We start from the raw sequence: 26,799 nt of genomic DNA, 5'->3' as shown, positions 1-26,799 counted from the left end.
GGATGGGGGCGGGGCTAGGGCGGGGCTCCTCCCGTCCTCTTTTTTGCTTGCTGAAATATGGTAACCCTATCTTAGGACAAATATAGCCAGGAATGCATCCTAATGAGTGATTCTGCTAGCAGCAAAATCTTGAATCACCTTACACATTAGTATAAGTGCATGACTGATTACAAGTAAAAGCAGCAAATCACAGAAACAGTACTGTACAGAATCTCACACCTGGATTTGACATCCTCCCCTCCCCGCTGAAGGAGAAAGTGACCTGGATTCTCTCTCACATCTCAAAAGTCTTGCACACTGATCTGCAGGCAGGACTAATGGAAGAGGATTTGTACGGCTGTTTAAATATCTGCTTTCCCTAGCAAAACAAAACAGAGGAACACTGAGTAAATGTTAAATAAAAGTAAATACCTACCAGCGTAGGAACTCATCAGATTAGGAATCTGGTCTGCTGGTATGAAAGACTATAGAAAGAAGTGAGGAGGATGTGAGGAATCCATCCTTGATTTAGATATGAATGTAATGACAATCACATAGGCCTCTAAATTATATACAAGTCTCAATGTAACATTTAAGTCTGCAGTAACAGGGCTGACTTTTACCACCTCTGGGATACGTGTGCAGCCTCTGCTATCAGAGCCACACACAAATCATCCTCAACAGCAAGATTTTTATAGTGATTAAATGCATGGCACTTAATTTGCATTCTTTCAATGCAAAAAAAAAAAAATAAAAAAAAAAAAAATCAATGGTTTTTTTTTTTTTTTTTTTTTGGAAGAGAAGCAACCCCCCTCTCCCCCCCCCGTTTCATTCTCCCCTGGCAATCTGAAAATTCACAGGGCAAGCAGCATGTTTCAGGATAGTTAAACAGGATTATGTGAAAAGGTAGGGACCAAAGGGTCACAGAAAGACTTATAATTTACAGAGACAAGACAGGTGACATAATATCTTTTATCAGCTCAACTTCTGTTGGTGGAAGGGACAAGCATTTGAGCTTCACAGAACTCTTCCTCGGGTCTGGAGAAAGTCACCAGAGTTATAATACACAATGTGCTTTAGTAAAACTTCTATTTCCAAAATGACTGCTGGTGTCAGCCATCTTGCTGAAAAGTAGTATCATTTGTTATCATGTAGAGCTGTCCAAGAAACAGGAGAGCAGAACGTTAGGGAATAACACAGTCACCATCCTACTTCAGTGCTGGTTCATCAGTCATGAAAAATACTTTGTTTAAAGTGCCCTCGTGCCTCTCTGAGCGGAGAGGATAGTTTTTGTGAAGAGAAAGTTAAATTGGTTTTTCTTTTTTGATGGACTCCAAGGAATACTTTGATTTTTGGCATAGGTATGGCATATGGGACACTCATTTGTTGCACTGTTTCTTTGGGAGAGTTACCCAGACCTGAACAAGAGTTGAAGCGATTGGCTTCATTGTGCCTGGGGCAGTGCATGAGTTCTGCCAACCACCACACAGTTTAGGCTACTATCTTTCTGCTTCTCTGAAAGCAGTTTAAATTAGTCTTGCAAAATTCTTCTTGTTTGACTGGTGAGGAAAGTATCATTAGCTCCATTACTTCTACCAGCACAACATAGCTGGCTAAATTCCAGGCCCGGACTGATAAATTGCCACGACTGTTTTGCAAGGCTGGGTTTAATGTAGTGCCTGTCCCGCCCATCAGCTCTGACACTCAATCCCAGTCCACAATCCTGTCAGATGTTTGCCAAAGATGACCTGTAATTATTAAGAACACATATAGTAAATTGTGCTGAATTTCTTCGTGTACTTCTATTGCACAATGTCCCAAATGGCAAGTGCTATCTTCAGCACATAACTCATTTCAAGCCAACCTTTTTTTCCATTTCAGACAGAGATGTGACAAATTCCACATTTCACTCCTCATTGAATCTTTTGTGATGCAAAAGAGGTCCTGGTATCAGATAGGGTGAGAGGACAGAGTCAGTCAGCAGGAGGTGGCATATGACACAAGGAAGCCGGTGGGAACTGGCTGGCTGTGGAGAGGTCACTGATATTAAAGAAGGCTACCCAATAGTAGGAGAGAGCAGTAAGGTCAGGATCTGAGCAGTCTGAAGTCAGGTGATGGTAAGAAACCTGAGAGAAAGCCAAAGCCCAAGGGTGAGAGCAGGAGGTCTATTTGAAGGGGGAGGCTTTGCAGGAGACAGCCATCCAGCATGGAGAATGGATCTGGGCAGAATTTACTGCAGCACGTAAATACGGGGGTAGTCCCAACAGAATACAGCTTCAGCAGCAGTGGCTGCCCCATGTGGCAGGGGCCCTTTTATCTATTCAAAATCTATATTGTTTTTTAATTGGTCAAATACTGGCAAACGGCTGTACAACAGCCAAGTGCTGTAATAGGGAGTTTAGTCTGTGCTCTGGAGAAACCTACATACTGTAGACACAATCCGGAAAGCTCGCAGTTGCTGTCCTCACTCTCAAGTCGCAGTTCTTTGATTTAAGGAGCTCCCTGTAATAACCAAGGACAGAATAGCCAGCAGCATGGTTTAACAATGTTGTCATCACACCTTAAGCGATGGGTCCAATGGCCAGCTGGACGGAAGAGAAGGATACTTGCCCCATCAATATAATTGACGGGGTCTCCGCCAGCAGGCTGGAAAGAAAGAGGTCATTGCCCTTTTAAGGCCACCCTCTCCAGCTCACAGCAGGGGAGCAAAAGGGGAAAGAGACTTAGCAGTGCTGAGTGGGGAGGAGCAGGAAGCTGCACAACTAGACTGGGGAAGGGGGCACTCCGCCAGCTGAGCAGAAGAGACGGGGTATTTATGCCCTGTGTAGTTCCTGTAAAGCCCCTTTTCATCTTGAAAGGCCTGGTGACACCTATCTTCCCACTCACGGAAGCAGTTAAAGAACTGGGTTTCATCCTGACCATGTCTGGGCATTACGCTAGCCGCCCCTTTTCTTGGGGCCTGGAAAGGAATTTTTCCCTCACTGCCAGATTGGCCAAGGCAAAGAGGGTTTGGGACCTGGTGGGATGGGGCAAGTGGATTAGGCTATAAATGTCACAACTTGTGGCAGATGTGCAGTGCAGATACTTATTATGGAACGGATAAGGTGATCTGATAAAACTGATTGGTAAAGGAAGCATCCATTAAAATTGCTGAGGAAGGGGGTTCAAGGTGCCTATGTCTGGTATGGCAGGGAGTCAACCACCCTCCTTTCTAGGCCCCTTAACCCTCATACGAGGGGAGAGTGGCAGGGTTACAGCAGCAGGATGGCTGGGACCAGACTGGAAAATGTATATGGAAAGGATTCTGGAAATGACGACAACCTGCACTGTACAATTTATTTGCTGGGATCCCATATATTCCAGATAATAAAGTTGCATCCTAATTTAAACCACATCCATTGCCTCCTGTCCTTCCAGCATAGCTGGACAAAGTTCAATTGCAGCTGAGAGATTTGCCCTTTGCTACTTGGGGCATTCAGCACATAAAAATACATGTACTACTTCTTTGGTAAAATATTTGCTGGTTACCTTTAATATGACCTAGTTGTGGGAGCCTTGTTTTGCTCTTCTGTAACACTGAGCTGCTCTGAAACATGCTGCAAGAGAATACTGGAATGGCTGGCGGCTGCTTAGCTTCAAAAATTATTATTCCGTTTTTTGCACTGAGAGAAGGGTAGAAGGCTCTGTTTGTCCTACCATGTGAAAAGAATCTCTGAATTACTTTGTGTAAAAATAGAAGGCCTCTGTATCCATTAGGTGTAAGGAATAATGTAAGCTTTGCCCACTTTCTACATCAACCCCATTCCAAAAGGTATTAGTGAGTTTTGTTGTGAACTCACTTTTCATCAAACCATAGCAACATACATTTTCTAGTTCCCTTCATTTAGAGCCAAGAGGTAAGGGACCTATATTCCTTCCTAAGGAAATGACAGAAGGCAATAAGCAAGTGTACAACTTTAATTTATACCTTAGACTTCGTTGTAAAGCATTAAGGTTGCATGTAACTAGGCTATGTCTCTGCTACTAAAATCTATGCATAATTTATCTATATTACAAGCTAAACATCAGGAACTGTCAGGCAGAACTCTAACAGCTATTCACTAGCAGGAATTAAAACGCTCTACTCATCATATAAGCCCCAGGACAGCCATATGCTATGATCCTGTACAGTATCAGTAAGCTAATTAAGAAACTGCCTTAGCTTTCTCCTCTTTATTATACTTCCTTAGGAGTCTAACTGTTGTTTTTTGAACCTGCACTCTACAGATAAACCTCACCCTCTTTCCAGTTTGTTCAGTGTTTGCTGTCCCTAAAGAGAAAGTTGCCTGGAAAAGTTGTTTTAATGTCGTCAATTCAATTTTCCTCACTTTTTCAAGTTATTTCCCTGAGGAAAGTGCAGCTCAAAACGTACCTGCTTCTCAGCAAAGTCTGATATATATTTTTTGAACTCCATTTTCAACTACACTGACTAAGACACAAGGTCAGGCAACTAACCCAATGCCTCACGCAATCAGTAGCATGTGTGAAGATGAGGAGATGACAACAGTGGCGGTGGGACACAATAATTCAGTGACACTACTCTTCTGTGTGACTGTAATGCAATGATATGTTTTGAAAGAGGCCCTGTTCAGTCTTCCTGGGCTAAAAGGATACCAGTTGAAATATGCTGTCATAGTGGCATAGGGGAATGGGGTGATAAATGGAGAAAGATGATCCAAAGGGCTTTGTCAGAGGATCCCATTTCAGAGTGGGGAGACATCTTGGACCCTTTCCTAGCCCTCAGAGGGGAGTTATGGAATGATGTTTCTCTGTATAAAATGTAGACTACTTACTTAAGCTTAATTATTTATTCACTGTCATTTTAAGAAAGCCTTCATCTGAAAAGCTTCATCTAAATACCTTCTCTGTCCTGTCATGCTTCAACAGGCAAATTACTCAACGTTCCCCTGACGCAAGCCAACGGCACCTTGACAGTACTGAAGTGATCTCCCCGGTGTCTCACCTCCCATGCCCTTTCCTTCACCAGACAGAGCTATTTAGAAGAAGCTCATACAGCCAGCTCTCCCCAATCCAAGATTTACGCTTTGTTGCCTTTCCACTTCTGTCAGTCTGAGTTCAATGCTGCCTCATGTAGGTGGGAGGGCGGATAGGAGAAATATAAAGCTACTGTTATCATGTATTTATCTTTATGCTTGCAGTATTGGAAGACAGATAAAGCTTGAAAGTAATTCATTTCGAAAACTAATTCCCAGTCACTTTTCTTTGGAGAAAAGATATACATTAATCATTATGATTAGGCATAGAGGGTATAACGGGTGCATTTTTACATAGCTTTTCCCCCTCTTTCCTTGGAATTCAACAATCACAGACATCAGGCTCTGGAAAAGGTAACAGAATGGGGCTATCTGGGTGACTGAGCATGGTCCCCCACCGCCAGGAATGGGAACACAGCATGCTCCGCCTCTGGCAAGACAAACCTCCTGTGACATTCTAGCACGGGGTGGCCAACCTGAGCCTGAGAAGGAGCCAGAATTTACCAATGTACGTTGCCAAAGAGCCACAATAATACTTCAGCAGCTCCCCCCCCCACCCCCACCTCTCCCACCCTGCTACCAGTGCCTCCCACTCACGGGCAGCTCCGCGGATCAGCACCTCCCCCTCCCTTCCCGCACCTCCCAATCAGCTGTTTCGTGGCGTGCAGGGAGGGTGGGGGGGGAGGAGCGAGGGCACTGCAGGCTCAGGGGAGTTCTAGCTTCCCGAGGAAGACTGTTAAACTCTCACATACTAAATATACACCTGGAACAAAATATAGCCACAATACAGAATTTATGACATTCTGCTGAGCCCCTTTTTTCTCAGCACCATCTGAAACACTGTACAAGGATCAGAGTATTATTTACACACACTCCCATATTCTCTTGTGTATTTTGATTCCAAAGGAGGGGGCTATTAACATTTACCTACTTTGAGTACTTATAAAGCCGCCATCACCATAGTATCCTAGTGCCTCAATCTTTCATGTGAGAGAGTATTTCCCTATTGATCCCCATTTTACAGATGTGGAACTAAGGCAGAAAGACACTACATGATTGGCCCAGGGTCATATAGGATGTTTGTCATGGAGCAGGAACTGAACCTGGATCTTCTACAGCCCAGGCTAGTGCTTTAACCACTGGACCATCCTTCTTCCATAACTTCACGGTGAACAGCCAGCCATTCTGTACAAGGTTGTTTTGTAGAGAATTCATTTTTTGGTGGAAGTCAAGTAGGCAGGGTCTCTCTTTATGCACTTGTACATCCATGGCCAGGCTTTGACTCCTGGAGCTGTTTGTGAGCAGGAGTCTCTATGTAGTAGAAGGATTGACAGGAAAAGCTGCAGATGGTAACCTGGAAAAGTAGCACTTTTCATCTATTTACTATGCAAGTGAACTAATTTAAATATTTGTTGACATCAGGTCAGTTTAGCACAAGATCCATGCTATAAAATCAGCAATTTAGGAACTAAATTTTACTCTTTTCCCCTTCAAAACTGAAAAAAATCTGCAAGGTGCAAGAGAGAATAAATGGTAATTTAACAGAGGGGAATGGTAATTAAGCACAGTATTAATTAATTTTTTTAAAGCCGTTAAAAGCCTTATTGCTTCTATAAGACTCAGAGTCATGATGTATAAGTGTACAGGAAATGAAAAGGAAGTCTGATTGTGACAGCACACTCTGACCGAAAGGTCTCACATTTCCACTCCTGACCAAGAGCAAACAGTGTATTCAGCACAAACATGGAGAAACACTGAAGGTCTCTGGCACTGAGTTAATGAGTGCAGGTTAACCTAAATTTCATCTCTCTCATGGAATGATCCCATTAAGTGTACCCTTCCACTAATGAGCCTTAATGTCTTAGTCAAAGTTGAAGGAAGGATTGCTAAATGGCCTTTTTAAGAGATACATCAGGTCAGAACATTATTTAAACTGGATTATAGTATAGTTTAAAAGCAAATGTTTCTGGATTGGAAAACCAGGCAGGAATTAAATAATAATGAGACAGACAGTAATTAAAAGAGACATCTCCTTTTCCACACTCCTAAAAGAATAAATCAGTTTGAGGACATCAAATTTGCACACCAAATGAAATAAGAGAACTACCTGTGTTTATTACTGATTCTATTGGCAAGTTCCCTTCTTCCTTCCTAGTCCCACTTCTCCAGCCCCACATATCAGAATAGTTTCAGAACAACGTTTTTGGGGAGGAGAGCTGTACATTGTTTATTGCAGCTAGGAAAAGGACAGCAACATATCCGTGGTTTGCTGGTTTATGAGCAAATCAGGCTGAAGTTGCTCAAAGAGGGAGGCTTGCAATGGGCTGGTGATTATATTTCGGTGTTCTACAGCTCAGATCATCAAGCATGTTGTTTAAGAAAGCTGGAGATACTCATTCACAAACAGCACTTTAATATATAGATATACCCTATAATAGAACCTTCTCAATAAGGAGTGTTGCTCGGATCATTGGGACTTGGTTCAGACTACTTATGGGATCACCTTGGGTTTTCCAAATATACACTGACAAAATGGAAATAACATCCCAAAGTCTAACCCTATGTAACACCCAAATTCCTTAAAATTGATATACAGCCTCTGAAGGTCAAGAGTCCAGCAAAAACACTCCTGGAAAAAAGTTAAGCACATCACGCATTCCCAGATTTTCAACACTCCCTTATCCTGGTGGCCATGTTGAGAGAGAAAGGGAACTACCCAATTTTGTGCAACTTCCTGATTAGTATCAAAAGGCTTATGACTATTCTGATCTGTCAGATGATCATCCCTTTCTCAGGAATCAGATATTGAATCTGACCCAATAAGTGAAGCTTGACAAAGGAAGGGGACATTATCGTTCCTTGGACCAGGAGGAAGATTAACCAAACAGAATTGAAAATCAGCATCATCTCCACAAATACATGAATATTTGACATAGTTTCCTGGTGAAATATAGACGGCATGCAGCAACCCCAGTTACTGGCCACAGTGTTGTAACTGTCAAGTTTTGCATTAACAGAATGAAATCCAAGGTTTTCCTTCTCGTCATTCGAAGACGTAACTGTTGTCAGGTTGCATACAGAGTGAAGATGGAGTGGCTAAGATTAGGGTGATGGATGGAACATGCTTTTCATATTTCAGTCTAATATTGGGATACAAACAATATGAACTTGCCCGATGAATATAAAAGCGGCCCCCAAAACAACAAATATCTGTTTCTAAAGTCAACAAAAAGTGTTGATAGGAAGCCCTGTCTTCCTCTGCTCCCTACTTGGCATTTCAAGATCTTGAGTATTCCCTGGTAGCTCAGAGTAGTGTTTCATCTGGTTACAGGCTGTCCAGGAATTATGTGATTTATGGCAGAGAAGAGACAGGACTTCGGTGAAACAAATATCAAGTGGATTCTTTTTTGAGGCTTCTTGACAGAGAGGGACGTTATAGTTCTTGCTGGTCTCAAGTTGCCAGTTATATCCCGTGTTTCTTAGCACCATCATTTGGGTTTTCTTAAACCCTTACTTAGATTTAGCAGTTACGGAATGGATTGCTGAATACAATTACGTACAGCCATCATGGCTAATGCTAACATCAAGCTTAATTTAAGTATTCCTGCCAGCTTGGTGAATGGGAGGTCTAGCACTAAATCATAAGGCTCCTTCTCTTGGTTTGTTTTGTTTTTAAACTTCACAAGGTTAGAAGAAGTAGGTAGCATGTGCTGCAAGGCCTAAATAAAAAGCAGCTCCAGCACTGGAATCACAGTGACAGTGTAGATATCTCAGCTGAGACACTAGCTCTAGTCTAAACACTGGTATTCAACCATAGTATCCTTCCTTCCCTCACACAATGCACATATCATGCCCAATATCACTGCTAATATCACCAATCCCCCAGCCTCTCCATCTGTGGATCAGTGCAAGGTAAATAACATCAGCAAAAGCACGACTAACATAGCAGCAATTCACATAGTGAAGCAAGGAGTTTGACACAAAGCCACCCACACTAGTTGGTAAATTTCATTAACGTTCCTGAAAAATACTGAAATAAAAGCAGCTGTGCACGTGTAATACGCATGCTATGCACTGGCACTGCTGAGTCCAAGTGATCTTAATTACTTTTAAAAGCTCTGTCAAAATAGTTGCTCGTTTCTCAGTTAGTTCATTCAGAGAGCAGTGCAGTGTTCCCTTCAGAATCACCTGCAGAGAAGACAAGGTGGGCTTGGCAAACAATCAAGAGGAATAAACTCCAAAGTACAAATAAGATCATGTATTTTTGCAAATGGTAAATGTGTTACAGTTTGTAATTAGCTCCATTCACCAAAAATTGAATTTCTATGACCAACTGCTGCGTCAACAGAAGAGCGGGCAAAGGGGCTTTAACATGGATGTCAAACAGATGGCTGCAGAGTAAGCCAGCTAAAACACCACAATTTATTGATGGCGTTAGCCATCTTATGTTGGTGATACATTTAATGATGAGCTGCAGAGAATTTTATTATAGATTCCAACAGATTTCCAACACCCATTATAACACTTTGTTCTTATATAGCCCTTTTTACTCATAGATCTCATAGTGCTTTACAGAAGATAGGTATCATTACCCACATAATACAGAAGGAGAACCCCAGAGCCCGGAAAGAGCCCAAGTCCTTACACCAATCCTTTGCTCTATGTATGGATCATCCTGCCTCTCCTTTAATGCCTCCTGATAGCAATGGGATAAAAATGGTTATATTATCACAACAATTCTCCTCTCTCCGCACAATGGCTATTCATTCCAATACCAATTTTATAAAACAAAAGATTGATAAATTGCTTTCTTTAACTGTTGCAGATTTTTCCCCATTTACCTGAACAAATTCTCTGGATCACATACTCAGCATTCCCAAAGACTAGCTTTCTCTGAATTAAAAAAAAAAAAAAAAAGGATAGATAGATATTACCCCCCACCCCCACACACACGCAATAGTGATAGAAGACAGACTGTAGACATGAGGATTGCAATACGTTTTCATGTGCAGCTCTAGCAGTAGGCACCACATATGTTTATTACGGAGTGCCATTACATTGCCAAGTAGTTTCTTAAAACAGGACCACTTTAGTTATCTAAAAAGTGAGGTGGAATTCTGCAGCTAGCAGATCTTAACACTACACTAGCTCTGTATGCCCATGTTCATTATGCTGAAGAAAGCTGGGTCCTGGAAATAAAATTCTTGTTCTTTTTCCTCCAAAAGAAGCACCTTAATTTAAAAAACAAAAAACAAAAACCACACTTGGAATGCAGAACTTCAAGTAGATCAGAGCATTGCAGGTGCTAATAGAAAATGTATGACATGGATCAGGTTAATCTATTAACGATCAGTTTTTTGTCTGCAATCATTAGAGAATCTCATACTCGTTCAGATAATCCTTTTATGCTCACTATAACTAATTTCTTCTTGCAAAACCATTAGAAAGTGAGGCACTGCTAAGGAAAAATTATGATGTCTGGATCCTACTCAAAGGACCTCCATCTCCAGTGGGACTGCAAATAAGTTCAGTAATGGGCCCTTTCAGAACACTTTTCATTACTTTCTGCATTCATGAAGTTACTCATGGGAATAGTTAGTGCCATTTAGAGACCGCAAGCCCAAGGAACGGAAATGAAGCAACTTTCTGAAGATATATTAATCAGTAGAAATCTGACAGAAGTACACTTCAGTGCACCAGAAGGTGCAATATGGAATCTTGATTAGTTTTGTTTGAACTATTAGACCTCATCATAACATTGAAGAATTTAACAGTGTATATACACTGTTTAATCTCTTATAGACTATTTACAAAAACCTCAAGGAAAAACATCAAAATGAAAGTCAGTCACTCTATACAGAATGTCAGTACCTTAGGCTGTGCTGAAGGCTCTTTCAGACCCTGTGTTCTAACACGCACTGTCCAGTTGTGGATGATTTAAGAATTGCAAATAATACCTAATCAAAGGTCTTTTTTACTGGGAACTGGTTCTTTAATGCTCAGCAGGCAAATTGTATCTAAAGCGAACGCCTATGAATTACATTGAATGTGCATCTCTGACAGGTTCATAATATATATCCTACAGCTCCTCACTCACTGCAATCTGAAATCAAGTTAGTCAATATCTTCACCTGGGGTGTTTGCAGATAAATCTGAATCAGAAGTCTTCTAGCTTTAGCTTAAATCAATAAAAAAAAAGAGCTAACAATGATATTATGCATTCCCTCACCAGCTGGGAATAAAAGTCCACTTGTGCAAGAAGAACGTCAAAGAACTGACTCATTTAGAAAACTTGTCATAAAAAAACCTCTCAAATGGGCAACTAAGGAAAGGACTCGACAAATGACCAGAATCAGCCTACTGATCCCAGCACACCTGATTAAAGCTGGACTCCTAGCACTTACGACTATGCTTGCAAAGGCATATTTCCTTCTTGGGATATAACTCGGGAAATCACCATTCTTTAAGCACTGCCCCCACTAAGGGAAAGGTTAACATTTATAGCTATAATGTTCCATCTTACACAAATGACCAACCTCTCTCACAAATGCGACTGGAATGTCAGCACTTACAAGGCTCTAGTACAAGAGAATCTGTGGCAAAACGAGAGCCTCCCATATTGCCACATTGAGCTCCTAAGTGCACCTCTGCAAAAGAGATGCAGGAAATTTGATTTCAAAGTCAGGGTAAATAAACCACTTTTTTAAACATACATTAAGATGCTACGAACCACAGAAGCACAATCCCTGCTCCCATCTTACCGCAAGCAGCCAGATGTGTTCTTGAAGACCGTGGTCCATTCAGCATCCCGAGGCTTAGAGTCCTCATTCGGCTCGCTCTCCCATCCGGAATGGGGGATAATCACCTCGTTTGTCAGTGTCTGAAGGCCATGGTTAATGATCACCATCTTCAGGGGCTCATAGGATGACAAGTTCCAAAGCGTGCCTTAGAGAGAAACAATGGTTATTAGCCAAGTTAGAGTAGTTTACGGGTGTTGCTCATGCAGACTAACATTTCCAAAAGATTAAATCATAAAACAATATGAAGAGGAAATTACTCACCTGACAACATTTCTGAGAATACAATGTAACCACATGGTTAGGACTCACTCAGCAGTTATCAAAACAGAAAGCTATACCACCTTTCTAAACGCAGTTATATTTAAAACAGGTAGAGTGGTTGAAACTGCTGGGCCATATAATATACAGGAGACATACGATATGTGTTCATTAATCATCTACATAAACTATAAGTGTAAAGATTCAATATGATAGTATTCATTCTGAACAACGTGTTAATATCATTAAACTTGCAAATCTACTTCTGACAGAAAAAAACAACAACACCCAGTGCAGAGGGCAGTGCAAGGCCAATGCAGCACATAAAACCTCAAAATAGGGCTTAAACTGGATTTAAAGGGCACATAGCCCTGGTGTCGACTCTCTACACAGAGTTGAATTTCACCCCAGACTTTTTACATTCCATATTTACTTTCATATTATTCACTATGTCACAGGCACATACAGTGCAGTGAGGGCATTATTCCTAGGGGAGACTGAGCACCACAACCCTCTTTGTCTTATCACCTCGCCTTGATTTTGAATCACAGCTGTAGAAAGAAGGCGAATACCAAATCAAAGCAGCAGAAGTCACATATGTAGGTTTTACATGGTAAACAACGCAAAATATCTTAGGGCTAGTCCACAGTTAAGAGTTTTAACAATGTAACTATGTCAATTAGGGATGTGATTTTTTGCCAACAGTTATGCTGGTAAAAACCCCACTAGATGCTGTTACACTAATATATAGGTACCTATGCCAGTATAGCTTATTTCAGTTCCTGAACTAGAATAAGCTGCACCAGCATAAGCACTTTGACACCGGCAGAACAGCATCTACATTCCGGGGGATAGGGGGTGTTTCTGCTTGAACTGTGCCCGCACAGATAAAGTGGCAGAACTTTGTAGAGTAGACCAGCCCTTAAAAATGGTTCATGGAAACATTCAGCACTGTACAAAGCAAAACATTTACACACCAGTGATTTCAACTGAAAACAGAGTGATTCAAGAAACAAATGGATTCTAGATTTACTTTTATTTGTTTAAATGGATAATAATTTAGACTTTGAAATCAGAGGGTGAAGTACATTTTTGTAGATATCAGTCTGTTTCTGCTAATAAAGGGAAGTAATATAGCCTTCACAAAGCTGACTAATTCAAGAAAGGCAAACAAAAAACCTACTTCTGTTCGACTCATGCTTTCAGCTAATCACATCTCCAAACCAAAGGACAAAGTTGAAATCTAATAGGAAAGTTTTTGTTAAAACTTTCCATATGCCAGACATTGCCATGAAAACTTATGCAGAAGTACAAATATCCTTCCAAATCTCAGTTTTACAAAGGCTATTCCTTACGGAGTGGGGATTAAAATGGAACATTCATTTAATAGATACAGAATTTATTAATCCTACTTGGTAACATTTCAAAACTATAAATAAGCATATATGGGGAGAGAAATACGTACACAGCTTTCATCTCCACTGAAATGCATGAGAATGAAGGAGATTTTTGCAAGGACTGAATGGAAAAATGATAGAGACTTTCCTAAATATCCAGAGACACTTTCCTAATAATACGTACATTTTTGCAAACTAACAACTTAAGTTGCAGATATTTGTCTTTAAACACTTCATGTTTAAAAAAATCACAAGGATCAATAAATGGTCATGTCTGGACTTTTGTTTCAGTCACACATCAATCTCAAAGTTTCACGGTTACAATGCCTGCAATTTTCCTCTCCCAAAACTCCTTTTTAAACTCTCTACCAGATATTGACTCACTGGACCCAATTATGCCCAGGTATACTGGTGTTAATCAGGAGTAATGCCACTGAAGTCAGTGAGTTCTACCAGTGCAAAACTGGTGTATGTGAAAGGAGGACCAAGCCCAGTACACCAGTCTGTAAACAAACGGAAAAATAAAGTTGTAATACTGAATCCTCCCTGATGTAGGTTGGAATGAAAGCTTAATGCTCACGCTTTCATTGGAAAAAAAAAAAAAAAAAGATGGCAAATGTCTTTTGTCCTATTTTAATAGAGAGTGTGATCCATATAGGGTCATGTTACATACTAGATTGGAAAGGGAATTTTATCTCCACTACCAGTAGTGAGTGGCAATTACAACCCAGGAGACTGACAACTAACAGAGTTTTAAGACTGACGCTTTATGATGCCTCCGATTCAAAGTGGCATTTACAAAACCCAGGCATCTGTTTAGATGTAATTGAACACATTAATTATTAAACAAATCCAGTAGTAAACAAAAGAATTTACCTCAGATGTTATCACCCATCTTTCTTTACTGTAATCTCTTTCTGGGTACATACATTATTATTATTTACTTGGCACCCTTTACTTACTCTACATACACAGCACAATATAAGTTGTGTGCGCTTTTTGGAAATTATTTTATTTAGCATTTAAAGAAGATAAGATAATATAAATGACAAACGTAAATTAGCTTTCCATTGTTACCAATTTATATATTAAATAAACATATCCTCATTGTTACAGAATCTACTAAACACTCTGGGAGTTAGGAAAAAAAGGAAACTGAGAAAAAAAAAAAAAGCTCAACATCTCCACTCAATTCTGAAAAAACAAAACAAAAGCCAATACCAATTTTCTTCTACGTCAGCTTACACAGATACATTGTAAAGACAGCAAAGCCAACTATGTCATCAATGTAAAATATTTATAATCAGGCGATACAGAATTGTTCAATAAGTTGTCAGAATCATATCAAACCCTTTGATTTAACAAGTTCTCCATTCTTTATTCACATGCTTTGCTGGACTGTGAGTAGTCCCACTGACTTCAATGGGACTACCAATGTGCTTATAGTATGAATGGGGGTTGAGGGGAAAAAAACTATGTAAAGGTGTGGAGAATGGGTGGTCTTGCCAAGCGGTCACAGCTGGGCTTAGGTCTGCCCATCGGGGATGGGAGTCACTGGGCAGGAGTTGAAGGAATCACAAGGCCAGGTCCTGTAAACAAGAGTCAGGCCAGGGTTGAAGACCAGAGATCAGAGGCAGTACAAGCCTAGAATCGGGAGGCAGGAGTCGGGGTCTAAGTCAGGCTGGAGTCAGAGACCAGAAATCAGGAGACAAGGTAAAGTCCAGTGTTGCAGCATGCCATGGTCTGTATGGTTGCCCAAACAACTTCCTGGGGTTAAGTAGGGGCACATGGCTAATCAGAGGGCTGCAGGGTACTGTCACTCTGGGTCTCATGGGCAGTACTTCCTGCAACGCCTACTCTCCACAGTGCTCCCTGGCAGTGCCTCTATGTGGCCTCCTGGTGGGACTACGGGAATATCAGCCACACCTGGCTCTGCAGACCTGGGTTCTAGTCCTCAGGTCCTTGCAAACTATTTGTGGGCACATTTATTGCATAACTGTTTCTTATACTTTCCTCTGAAGCACCTGGTACTTGCAACTAGCAGAACCAGGACACCAGAGAGATGGATCACTGGTGTGATGCAGTAGGACCATTCCTATGGTTCCTATATTTCTACTCGCCTATAGTAGTTCTTCACCTGAGCTAGTAAAACATCAATTAAAAAGCATGTTGAGATTTAACAAAAAAAAATCTTTAATCAATCATTCTGAGTTTGGAAGGGGCCAATATACAAAAGCTTGGTAGGCCACAGACACATTCTGAATAAAGTATTAAAAGCTTATACACTTCATGTTTGAGTGGTTTCATTGTTAGAGATTCACAAAACTTTCTTCCTCTGAAACAGGATGTTTCCTCTCTTCACCTGCCCCAGACAACTGACTGTTCATTACATTACAAAGCTACTAGAGTAAATAATTTAATTTCTTTAGATTAGAGAAGAATCAACTAGGGAAATATTTTAAAAATCTAAAAGAAATCTGAAATCTTCTTAATACTGGAATTAGGACAGGATGGTCCCAATTTAGCAATAGAATTCAACATAGAACAAAACTTATCAAAAAGTTTAACCCCCTTCTCAGACCTCAGACAAACCAGCAGTCCTAATATTAGAGGATTTTGCAAAATTCTCCAGTGCTTAGGTACCACCCTGAAGACAGGTGTATAGATTTTAATATGCCCTAGGTCTGTAAAACAAGGATATTATCTCCAAATTTCTTCTATGTTGTCAGTTACTGGTAGCTAATTTCTGAACACACTAAATCCTACATGGATTCAAGAGAATCACATCTGGATTGCAGAGAATGGCCACAAAAAGAAAGTCCAGTCCAGCAAACATGTAGTATGTGAACAACTTCACTCATACCAGTTGTCCTATTTAAACCAACAGTGGGACTACTCGCATGAGAAAAGGTACTCATGGGCACCTTCACCCATAGTTTCTAAAGAAAATGTCGCCTATAAACGCTAACAAGACCTTAAAAACAAATGGCCTCTTGGGCAGCCAAACAGCTGCTCCTTGACACCAAAGAGAACCTTTCCCTATCCCCCCCATTTCCTCTGTCCCTTTTGGACTCAAGGATCCAACTATGGTTGTGAGGTTTTCAATTTCTCCCCCACTGTACAGCCTTTTTTTATGCTCCAAAGGAGGCATCGCTGAACTATAAAGAGAGAGACAAAAGATACCCCATATTATATCAAAAATATGCAAGTAGGATCTTTAAGATATTCAAAAGAAATAAATTACAAGACTCCAGTAGCTGACTATATGGGGGATACAGATCAAAATAATCCTTCTGTCAAACGTACTCAGAGAGGGAAAACTTAGAAGATATGCAAAGAGTGGTCCAGGATAGGCAGAGCCTTGGTCATTCCCTATGCAACATTTGATGATGTGGGAAGGATTTAGATTCATGGCTGGCTATGTAGGGAAAATACCTCTTAAGAAGAGAGACAGATAATAAACAGAACAAAACTTTTTTCTTTTCAAAAGGTGCGAATCAAGAAGGGAATTACATCAGAACTTTACATCCCAGCAGCCCTCCAGGGTCTTGGGGAACCAAGCCCAGGAAGAGGATCTCATGGTGGCAGCCATAGCAACATGATTTTAATCCCTAACAACTAAATTCACTCTACTTTTTTTTAAACTTTACGTTAACCCTGCGTGAGAACAAAGTGACAAAGATTATCACCACCGTAATTTGACCTCTGCCCTTAAAAATTATTCACTGCATTTATTAGCATAATTAACATGTTATCTAATAAAGTTAGTTTAAAAACTCCTGTCAATTTATCAATTCATTAAAATTACCCTAAAGATAAATCAAGTCATTAAAACAGTAACTGCAAGACAAATTCATCCATCAATGTTTTCCATGTGCCTTTACTAAAAGAATTTGCCTTTTTAAGCATTGATCAGTGGCTGGCATACATTTTAGGATTTAAATAAGAAGATATACTATTGCCTTGCAGAAGATAATCAATTTTTTCTCTCATTCATAAGAGCTAGCTTGAATATACATGTAGGTTTCAGGCTACCCAAGGCATCAAGCATAGGCAGAAGCAACAAGGTTGTCTTTTTAAAGTAGTTTGGTTGATACAAATTGTAACAAAGAAAACAGAAGCTATGACTGTTTTTGTAAATCCTCACTTCACAGCATATAAAAGCAATTAAGCCCACAGTTCCAAATGCTGTGGGCCCCACCTTCCAGCAGCTGCCTATCAGGGGCAGGTTTAAAGAAAGTGTGTCAAACACAGACATGCTAACGTCTTTTGAAATCCAAACAGAATCTTCTTTCTTACGCTGCTTAGTTGCAGAATCCAGTGTTACTATTAAATTACAACAAACCAAGAACCTGTTTACTCTTTCATCTATGCAGCACACTGAATCATTTATCATCTAAAATAAATTGCATATATTCGCTGGGTGCTCTTGATGTAAGTTGATCTTGTAGTCATCAGTCTGACATGTATTATATTATATATGCAGTCTTCCCCCCTTCCCCTTTTAAATTGAGCTCTGGTGATGGGAGTTGTGCATCCCAAGCTGAAAGAGGCCAAGCACAAGTCCTGAAGATAAATTACTGCACCATGAAATATATATTCTTTTGACAGGTTTCCCAACAGAAAAAAGGAGTAAATTCACCTGTAATTAGAAAATATGCTGCTCATATTAGTGGACTTCCAAGAAGAGTTAGTGCCCGCTGAAATGAATTCTGGCTAACTGTTAGGCTTCTATCATACGTTAATTAATGCCCACAAGAAATGGTTTCTGATTGGCTGCATCAAACAGCAAGTTTCTACATAGAACATTATTAGATCAAAAGATTTCTCCTTAGAACATTTAAGGTCAATCATTTTTCAATTAAACCCAATTTGCCAATACAGAGTGTCAGGAGAATAATGTTCTGCACCACTTAAAATATCATGCAGTGTCGTTAAACAACAAAATTACATTTCAATGAGCACACAAAGAATGAAAAATTCATTAAAGCTACTAACTTCTGACTGCTTGTCAAAAGAGTGTAATAGAATTTCTGTCTTGCATATCTGATGGGAACATTTGTTCCACACCAAACCTTATCGTTCAAGATAAAAACCCTTTGCAGCTTTCCCAATCAGAGCAAATTTCTTGCTTTATCAGCTCAGCTCTCATTTCTGAAGTCAGAACATGATCCATGGTATGGGTAGCTTTGCACAGTCCCAAGAGGATAACTGCGGACTGATTCAAGGAAGAGCTCCACAGAGTAGCAGCTCAATTCATGGTGTAGCTGTGAAAGCCTTAAATAAACTGAGATTTCTGCAGTACAATAGGTACAGGCTGTTTGTGCAACCCTATTTAAAAAAAAAAGAGAGAGCTAGAAGATACAGCAGGACTATATCTTTGGGGATTGGTAGGTACTTTTTAAGTGCCTAACATGCCTGACATGCAGGGCCATCATGCTCTAACACCATTCTCAGATATACACAGAACTTCTGGTAAAAGAGCTATGATGTCAAGCAACAAGTGGCTTTCAGTTCTGAGGAGGGTGATACCACCAGACGGGAAAAGCTACACAGACTTTCCTAGTCTAGCATAGTGTGATATCAGAATACTGAAACCCGACTGTAGATTGCTGAGTGACACTATGAGTAATGGCTACCCAGCAACCTGCTCTCGCCCCAGCAGCGAGTCTCACTGCCAGGGTCAACTGACTTAGGCTCGGACTGTGGGGCTAAAAAATAGCAGTGTAGATGTTCGGACTCAGGCTGGAGCCTGGGCTCTGAGACCCTCCCCACTTGCCAGATCTCAGAGCACAGACACCAGCCCGAATCCAAACAGCTACACTGCTATTTTTAGCCCCACAACACGAGCCCAATGCAGTTGACCTGAGCAATGAGACTCACCACCACAGGTTGGTTGTGGTTTTTTTGTGCCATGTAGATGCACCCAATGATTGTTTAACCTGTGTCCTCTCAGAGTTAGTATCCTAGGATACATATTGATGTATACATCTAGACCAGGTTTTGGTTTTAGAAGAGCTTAAGAAAGTCAGGTGCCCAAATTGCAATGGGATTTGGGGGCATAACTCACTTAGACCTTTTGGAAATCTCAGCCCTATTTTAGAATACAACCACACCTAGAATGGCCAATTAATGGCTGGCCACAATTCAGATCTGAATAGCAATCATTATTACAATCAGTCTAGGTAACATGTAACAACTGGTTTGAAGTTGCAGACTTTTAAAAGAAGCAATTAAACTTATTCTTTACTTCCATCTGAACCCGAACAAACTTCTGTATGGTGGCAAACGTTCTCAAAGGTTTCATTCCAGACAGAATAAAATGCATTCATGGCAAACAGATACTCTGATCCACTGCAGTGGGAAGGTATCCTGATACAAAAGTCAACTTATCATGAGAGCTCCAGAACTGTAACCAGTGTATGTAACACTGCATAGCATGCCGTCTTTTTGCAGCAGCATTGGCTGAATGCACCTCTTGTGTTGTTTTAAAGACTTGACTCCTATTTCTCCCTGGTCTCGTCCTTCGGAATTCTTTTTTTTTTGGGCAGTTCATTCTCTCACAGGAGTCTGAATATCAGCTGTGATTCCACCAGCCTCAGCCCACACAAATGTTGTTGGAACCCTGTTCCCTTCGGCATTACTGCTTGAATGTTTAACACCCCGTTCTGACACTATTGCTTTAAGAGCAGAATTAAACTCACCCCCGCATAGATGGAGATTAAAGAATCATCATCTGTTGCTGGACATCTGTTTAAGTTAATACCTTTAACATTCCTAGGGTTTCTCAGTAGAGAAAAAACAGCTTAAAATAGCAAGTAGGAACTATACCTACATAAGGACGCAGAGCAAAATTACTAATTTTACTGCTGAGGTAGGATCAAATGGCACATACTTACATTGTGAAATTAATTCATCAGTCGGGATTCAAAGCAAACACCATTCAGAGGGAAAGGGGGCAAACTCCAGTTTGTTTTTGCCATCTCTGCGATGACTGATTACCACTTAACATTATAATGATGTTCCTCCAGAGTAAATTATAGACTAGCTTTTTCTTTTTTGAATCTGACGAAATAAATGTATTCCTTGGCAGAGCTCTGGAAATGAGTTTTGAACAAACCAGAACTGCAGAGAAATGCATTTTACTTATCCACAATTTAAAAAAACAAAACAAAAACCAGACAAAATACAAAGTCAGCCATCCTGCTGAATCAAATACTTTAGCAAAAGGCTCCCCTTTCCTAGCTCTATGGAGGGGGGCAGGGGGAGGAGGGAAGCTAGTTAGTGGATTGCATGGTTAGGCCCAGTTTGCTGAATAAATAAAAATGCTCGAGGAAGAACAAACATCTCAGTACCAATATCCATCTCAAAGGACGATGACTGGTAAAAGCTGGAGAGTTGCCACGAGTTCTGCAGTGATTATAGCATCAAATGTATTATGCCACATTTACGATTGAATTTGCTTGGCAGTTCCCAATACAGATGAGGTAGCTAAACATTTCAGTCATACAGGCCTATTTTCACATGCTTAGAACTTTCTGAAAAACTCTATTTTTGGAGAAAATCCTCCATCTGGTCTCCATCTAATTGTCATTCCTCCTCCTCCCCCACCCGACTCTCCAAAGAGGGGAAAATCTATGTTCCTGCCTTTGAGTTATGGGAGGCTGAAGAAGAATACGTCTCCACAATGTAAAGAGTTGTGGACACACTTTCCCACCCCACTCCACATATGTAACTCAGTGGCTGAACTTTGAAACCTGGCATGTAATTCACTACTCATTTTGGAGTAGGTCCAAGGCGAAGTTCAAACAAAAGCTGGTTGAATAATGGAGTCACAAATAATTGGAAAAAAAAAAAATCACTGCTAAGTATATACCAGCATTTTAAAAAAAAACAACCACCAATAGTGCCTCCTTTTCTGATATTATAATGAACATTCCCCCTCCCAAAACTGTCTCAGCAGCAGCCCCTGTGCCTATCAATCTGAACATTTTCCAGCCTTCAGCGTTAGCCACACAACCTCACCACATATTCACAGCTCCTTGGTTTTTCCCCTGAATAGATAGGTGCACACAGTTACACTATGACGCACTTAATGCAGCAGCATCCAGTGGGGCTCATAACACCAGGTGCCTAAGGGCATGTCTTCACAGCATAAAACTTGAGTTTTGCCCATAACCCGACTCCCAGCTACACACACAAATCTCTAGTTTGCGTTAAGTGGTGCTCTTGATGCTGTAACTAGTAATGTAGTGGGGATGCAACTCACTCTGTGCTGTTAATCCAATCACTCTGTGTAACTCAAGTGTTGTTGCTCTCACTCCAGCTAGGCTTGCTGGAGTGAACGGACATGATTTGTTACATATATGTAGCCCTCTTAGGGCTTGTCTTCCCTGTAACATCCTGGAGGGCCCAACGCACCCACAAACCTAGACTTTTATGGTGTGGAGTTCCCTAGTGTACTTTGAACTTTTAGTGCACAGCAGCGGGGTCCACACAGACAGTGCACAGCCTGCTGCAGTGCTGTAGATTTACATCCCCACATGCCGCACACTAACCCGTCTTTTAGATATGCCCTTAGACAAATGACTGCAGCCAGTGGTTCATAACTCTTAGACAATCTTGCCACCTTCAAAAATTCTTGTTCCCGAAACCAATAAAGTCTTCCCCTGAAAAAATACAGACACTGACCTGTAATGAGCTCTCTGACTTCCATGTCGTTTGTCTTCCGCAATAACCTGATCAATGCCGGGATCCCATCGCAGTTCTTTATAGCCACCTTGTTCTCATTATCCTTCCCGTAAGAGATGTTTCTGAGAGCCCCACAAGCTTTGCGATGGACCTCTGGCTTTGGGTGATCTAGCAGACCCACTAAGATGGGAATCCCTTTCAGATGCCTCACATCCTTTTTTATTTTATCGTTCTCATAGCACAGGTGCTGCAAGTATGCTGCCGCGTTGGACTTGACTGGATCGATGGGGTGACTGAGCATGGCAATCACTTCAGGGAGGTCAGGGTCCCGCCACCTGGGGTCTTTGCGGATGCTGTCAATGGAGGGGGAACGCTTGCCCAGGCGTTCGATGCTGGCCATGCTCCCCCTCTCTGGCTGTGCTAATGGTGCTGCGTAGCCACCGTGAAGGTAAGGGATCCTCTCGTCAACCATCTCTGACTCAACAGGGTCATCGTAGCCCCTGCACAGAGAGGAACATTCCAAAATAAAAAAAAGTGTATTTAACATTCAGTGCTGCTAAACCAGGATTAACATCTGGGTGATGATCAATCTTTTTAACCTCACATATGCATTAGTGGTAGGATATTTGCATTTTTCAAATAATTTTTATATGGCCAGAAAAACTAAGCAACATTAAACATCACTCAGCAATGATGAGACCATAGCATAGTATTTGTTTGGTGAGCAGTAAAATAATGACAGGAATTGTAAGTCAGCGACGCTGCTTTCATTTAAGTCATTTACCAAAGCAATGATGATAGAACGGGGTTACATTTAGTGGGAAACACTAAACCTCATTAATGACGATCCTCTTATGATGAGCTAGAAATCTCATTAAAGGCATCCAGGGTATGGACAGAAAGCACCTCTAAGCTACTTGTAAGTCCCTCCCCAAACACTGCACCAACAAACACTTTTTAGCAAGTATAACAAGGTCCATTACATTTCCAATTCAGATCATGTGTTACTGAGGCCAAGACAAGCTCCCTCAGTTCATCAATGATCATTTGCAAAAGGTGGTGGAACACCCAAGTTTTGGAATCGGAGCTCATACCAAACAGATCTCCTGCAGAGTGGTCCAGGATTGGGGCACTCAACTGATAGTGAGGAGGTCAGGGTTTCCCAGCTTTGCCACTGAACTGCAATGTGACCTAGGACAAGTCACTTCACCACCCTGTCACCTCCCTCCCGGACAGTGGCTAACCCTACATGCAAGCCCCCAGCTGCAGTCAGTCATTCTGTGCATTAGGAACAACTGTACTGATCTCTAACAGTGCTGTAATTTATTGTATATCGTTTGTGAAATAAGGCCAGCCACAACCACCCAACATATTTTTGCCCTCCGTAGAAAAGCCCTGATTTTAAGAACAGTATATGATAGTAGTTGAAACTGACTTTTTAATGGCAATCACTGTAATTCTATCCTACTTTGAAAAAGATCGTATCTTGAGCAGCCAGTTGTGAAGTTTCTTCAATATATTTGTAAGGAGATGCATTTTCAGCGTAAGAACTTGTTATTGAAAGAGACAGATAGATATAGTTTATCCTTTTGTTCAAAATGACATGGGGGGGGGGCTTACCTCTCACATCCTGTAGGCTAAGCATTTCACAAATTATCTACAGCACAGGTAAAACACAGTAACCAGTGGGGCAATGGGTAAAACCCCACCAGTGCATAACGTACTGCACAGTAGTGGTGGTGGTGGGGGGGGGGGGGGGAGAGATCAGCCATGGATGCAGGGGCCACCAATACTGAAAACACATGAATATTCTTAACTTTATGTACACGAGTGAACCCACTGGCTTACAGAATGACTCATGTATAAAGTTACGAATATGCACACACATTTCAAAAAGAACAGGAGTACTTGTGGCACCTTAGGGCTAGTCTACACTACCTGCCCAGATCGGCAGGTAGAAATCAATCTCTCGGGGATCGATTTATCGCGTCTCATCTAGACAGATAAATCGATCCCCGAATTGACGCACGTACTCCCACCTCGTCAGGAGGAGTAAGCGCCGTCGATGGGGGAGCTGCGGCGGTCGATTTGCTGCTGTCCTCACAGCGGGGTAAGTCGAATAGGATACATTGAATTCAGCTACGCTATTCGCGTATCTTAAATCAATCCCCCCCAAGTGTAGACCTAGCCTTAGAGACTAATTTATTTGAGCATAAGTTTTCGTGGGCTACAGCCTACTTCATCGAATGCATAGAATGGAACACACAGAAAGAAGATATTTATACATACAGAGAACATGAAAAGGTGGGAGTAGCCATACCAACTGTAAGAGGCCAATCAATTGAGATGAGCTATCAGCAGCAGGAGAGAGAAAAAAAACGTTGAGATGATAATCGAGATGATCCATAGAAGGTGTGAGGCTATTTTAACATGAGGAAATAGATTCAATTAGTGTAATGACCCAACCATTCCTAGTCTCTGTTCAAACCTAAGTTAATTGTATCTAATTTGCATATTAATTCAAGTTCGGAAGTCTGTTTTTGAAGTTTTTTTGTTGCAAAATTGCCACCTTCAGGTCTGTCACTGAGTGGTTAGAGAGACTGAAGTGTTCTCCCACTGGTTTTTGAATGTTATGATTCCTGATGTCAGATTTGTGTCCATTTATTCTTTTGCGTAGAGACTGTCCGGTTTGGCTAATGTATATGGCAGAGGGGCATTGTTGGCACATGATGGCATATATCACGTTGGTAGATGTGCAGGTGAATGAGCCTCTGATGGCGTGGCTGATGTGATTAGGTCCTATGATGGTGTCACTTGAATAGATATGTGGACAGAGTTGGCATTGGGCTTTGTTGCAAGGATAGGTTCCCGGGTTAGTGTTTATGTTGTATGGTGTGCGGTTGCTGGTGAGTATTTGCTTCAGGTTGGGGGGGCTGTCTGTAAGCGAGGACTGGTCTGTCTCCCAAGATCTGTGAGAGTGAGGGATCATCTTTCAGGATAGGTTGTAGATCTTTGATGATGCGCTGGAGAGGTTTTAGTTGGGGGCTGAAGGTGACGGCTAGTGGCGTTCTGTTATTTTCTTTGTTGGGCCTGTCCTGTAGGAGGTGACTTCTGGGTACTCTTCTGGCTCTGTCAATCTGTTTTTTTCACTTCGGTAGGTGGGTATTGTAGTTTTAATGCTTGATAGAGATCTTGTAGATGTTTGTCTCTGTCTAAGGGATTGGAGCAAATGCGGTTGTATCTCAGAGCTTGGCTGTAGACAATGGATCGTGTGGTGTGTCCAGGATGGAAGCTGGAGACATGTAGGTAAGTATAGCGGTCAGTAGGTTTCCGGTATAGGGTGGTGTTTATGTGACCATCGCTTATTAGCACAGTAGTGTCTAGGAAATGGACCACTTGTGTGGATTTGGTCTAGGCTAAGGTTGATGGTGGGATGGAAATAGTTAAGATTATGGTGGAATTCCTCGAGGGCTTCGTTTCCATGGGTCCAGATGATGAAGATGTCATCAATGTAGCGCAAGTAGAGTAGGGGCGTTAGGGGACGAGAGCTAAGGAAGCGTTATTCTAAGTCAGCCATAAAAAAATGTTGGCATACTGTGGGGCCATGCGGGTACCCATAGCAGTGCCGCTGACTTGGAGGTATATATTGTCCCAAATGTGAAATAGTTGTGGGTGAGGACAAAGTCACAAAGTTCAGCCACCAGGTTAGCCGTGATATTATCGGGGATACTGTTCCTGATGGTTTGTAGTCCATCTTTGTGTGGAATGTTGGTGTAGAGGGCTTCTACATCCATAGTGGCCAGGATGGTGTTTTCTGGAAGATCACCGATGGATTGTAGTTTCCTCAGGAAGTCAGTGGTGTCTCGAAGGTAGCTGGGAGTGCTGGTAGCGTAGGGCCTGAGGAGAGAGTCCACATAGCCAGACAATCCTGCTGTTAGGGTGCCAATGCTTGAGATGATGGGGCGTCCGGGATTTCCAGGTTTATGGATCTTGGGTAGCAAATAGAATACCCCTGGTCGGGGTTCTAGGCATGTGTCTGTAAAGATCTGTTCCTGTGCTTTTTCCAGGGAGTTTCTTGAGCAGATGGTGTAGTTTCTTTTGGTAATCATCAGTGGGATCAGAGGATAATGGCCTGTAGAATGTGGAGTTAGAGAGCTGCCTAGTAGCCTCTTGTTCATATTCCAACTTACTCATGACGAAGACAGCACCTCCTTTGTCAGCCTTTTTGATTATGATGTCAGAGTTGTTCCTGAGGCTGTTGATGGCGTTGTGTTCAGCATCAGGGCCTTGTTTATTAAAGTTTCAACCAAAAGACCCACACATAGTAAACTCAGTTTATCTGCCTCTGAAGGATGAAGGGCCGAATTAGTCCTACAAGGATCTGAACCTGTTTTCTAAGGAATCTAACTGTTTTAAACCATATGCTTAAAATCACTAAGCCATCCACACAGCTATGGTGTACAATGGGGTTTATTCTGCCCCTCTTCCAATTAAAGCGTTTTTTGTTTCTGCTAAAATAAAGGAACTTCTTAGAAGTTAATTATATTACTTCTTTCATTGCTCAGTAAACCGGACAGATGGGATGACTATCAATAGAAATTAAGGTTACTATTTAGCAAAGCCCCACAGAATCCAAGACAA

The 26,799-nt window shown here is 41.4% G+C and overlaps 1 protein-coding gene across 2 annotated transcripts in view; it reads right to left on the bottom strand.

Annotated features, from left to right (window-relative positions):
- Positions 1-26,799, bottom strand: part of ARVCF (ARVCF delta catenin family member) — a 240,666-nt gene that overhangs the window by 83,934 nt on the left and 129,933 nt on the right. For both annotated transcript variants that reach the window (XM_026656880.1, XM_026656881.1), the window contains exons 4-5: positions 22,159-22,658; positions 11,774-11,957 (exon numbers count right to left, since the gene is read on the bottom strand). In XM_026656880.1, coding sequence (XP_026512665.1) covers positions 11,774-11,957; positions 22,159-22,658 — 684 coding nt within the window. The remainder of the gene's footprint in view (positions 1-11,773; positions 11,958-22,158; positions 22,659-26,799) is intronic.

This window comes from Terrapene carolina, unplaced genomic scaffold (assembly GCF_002925995.2).
Source record: "Terrapene carolina triunguis isolate 2854851 unplaced genomic scaffold, T_m_triunguis-2.0 Scaffold234, whole genome shotgun sequence".
Lineage (NCBI taxonomy): Eukaryota > Metazoa > Chordata > Testudines > Emydidae > Terrapene > Terrapene triunguis.
Note: the sequence above shows the minus strand (reverse complement) of the source record. Positions and strands in the feature narration are given on the sequence as shown.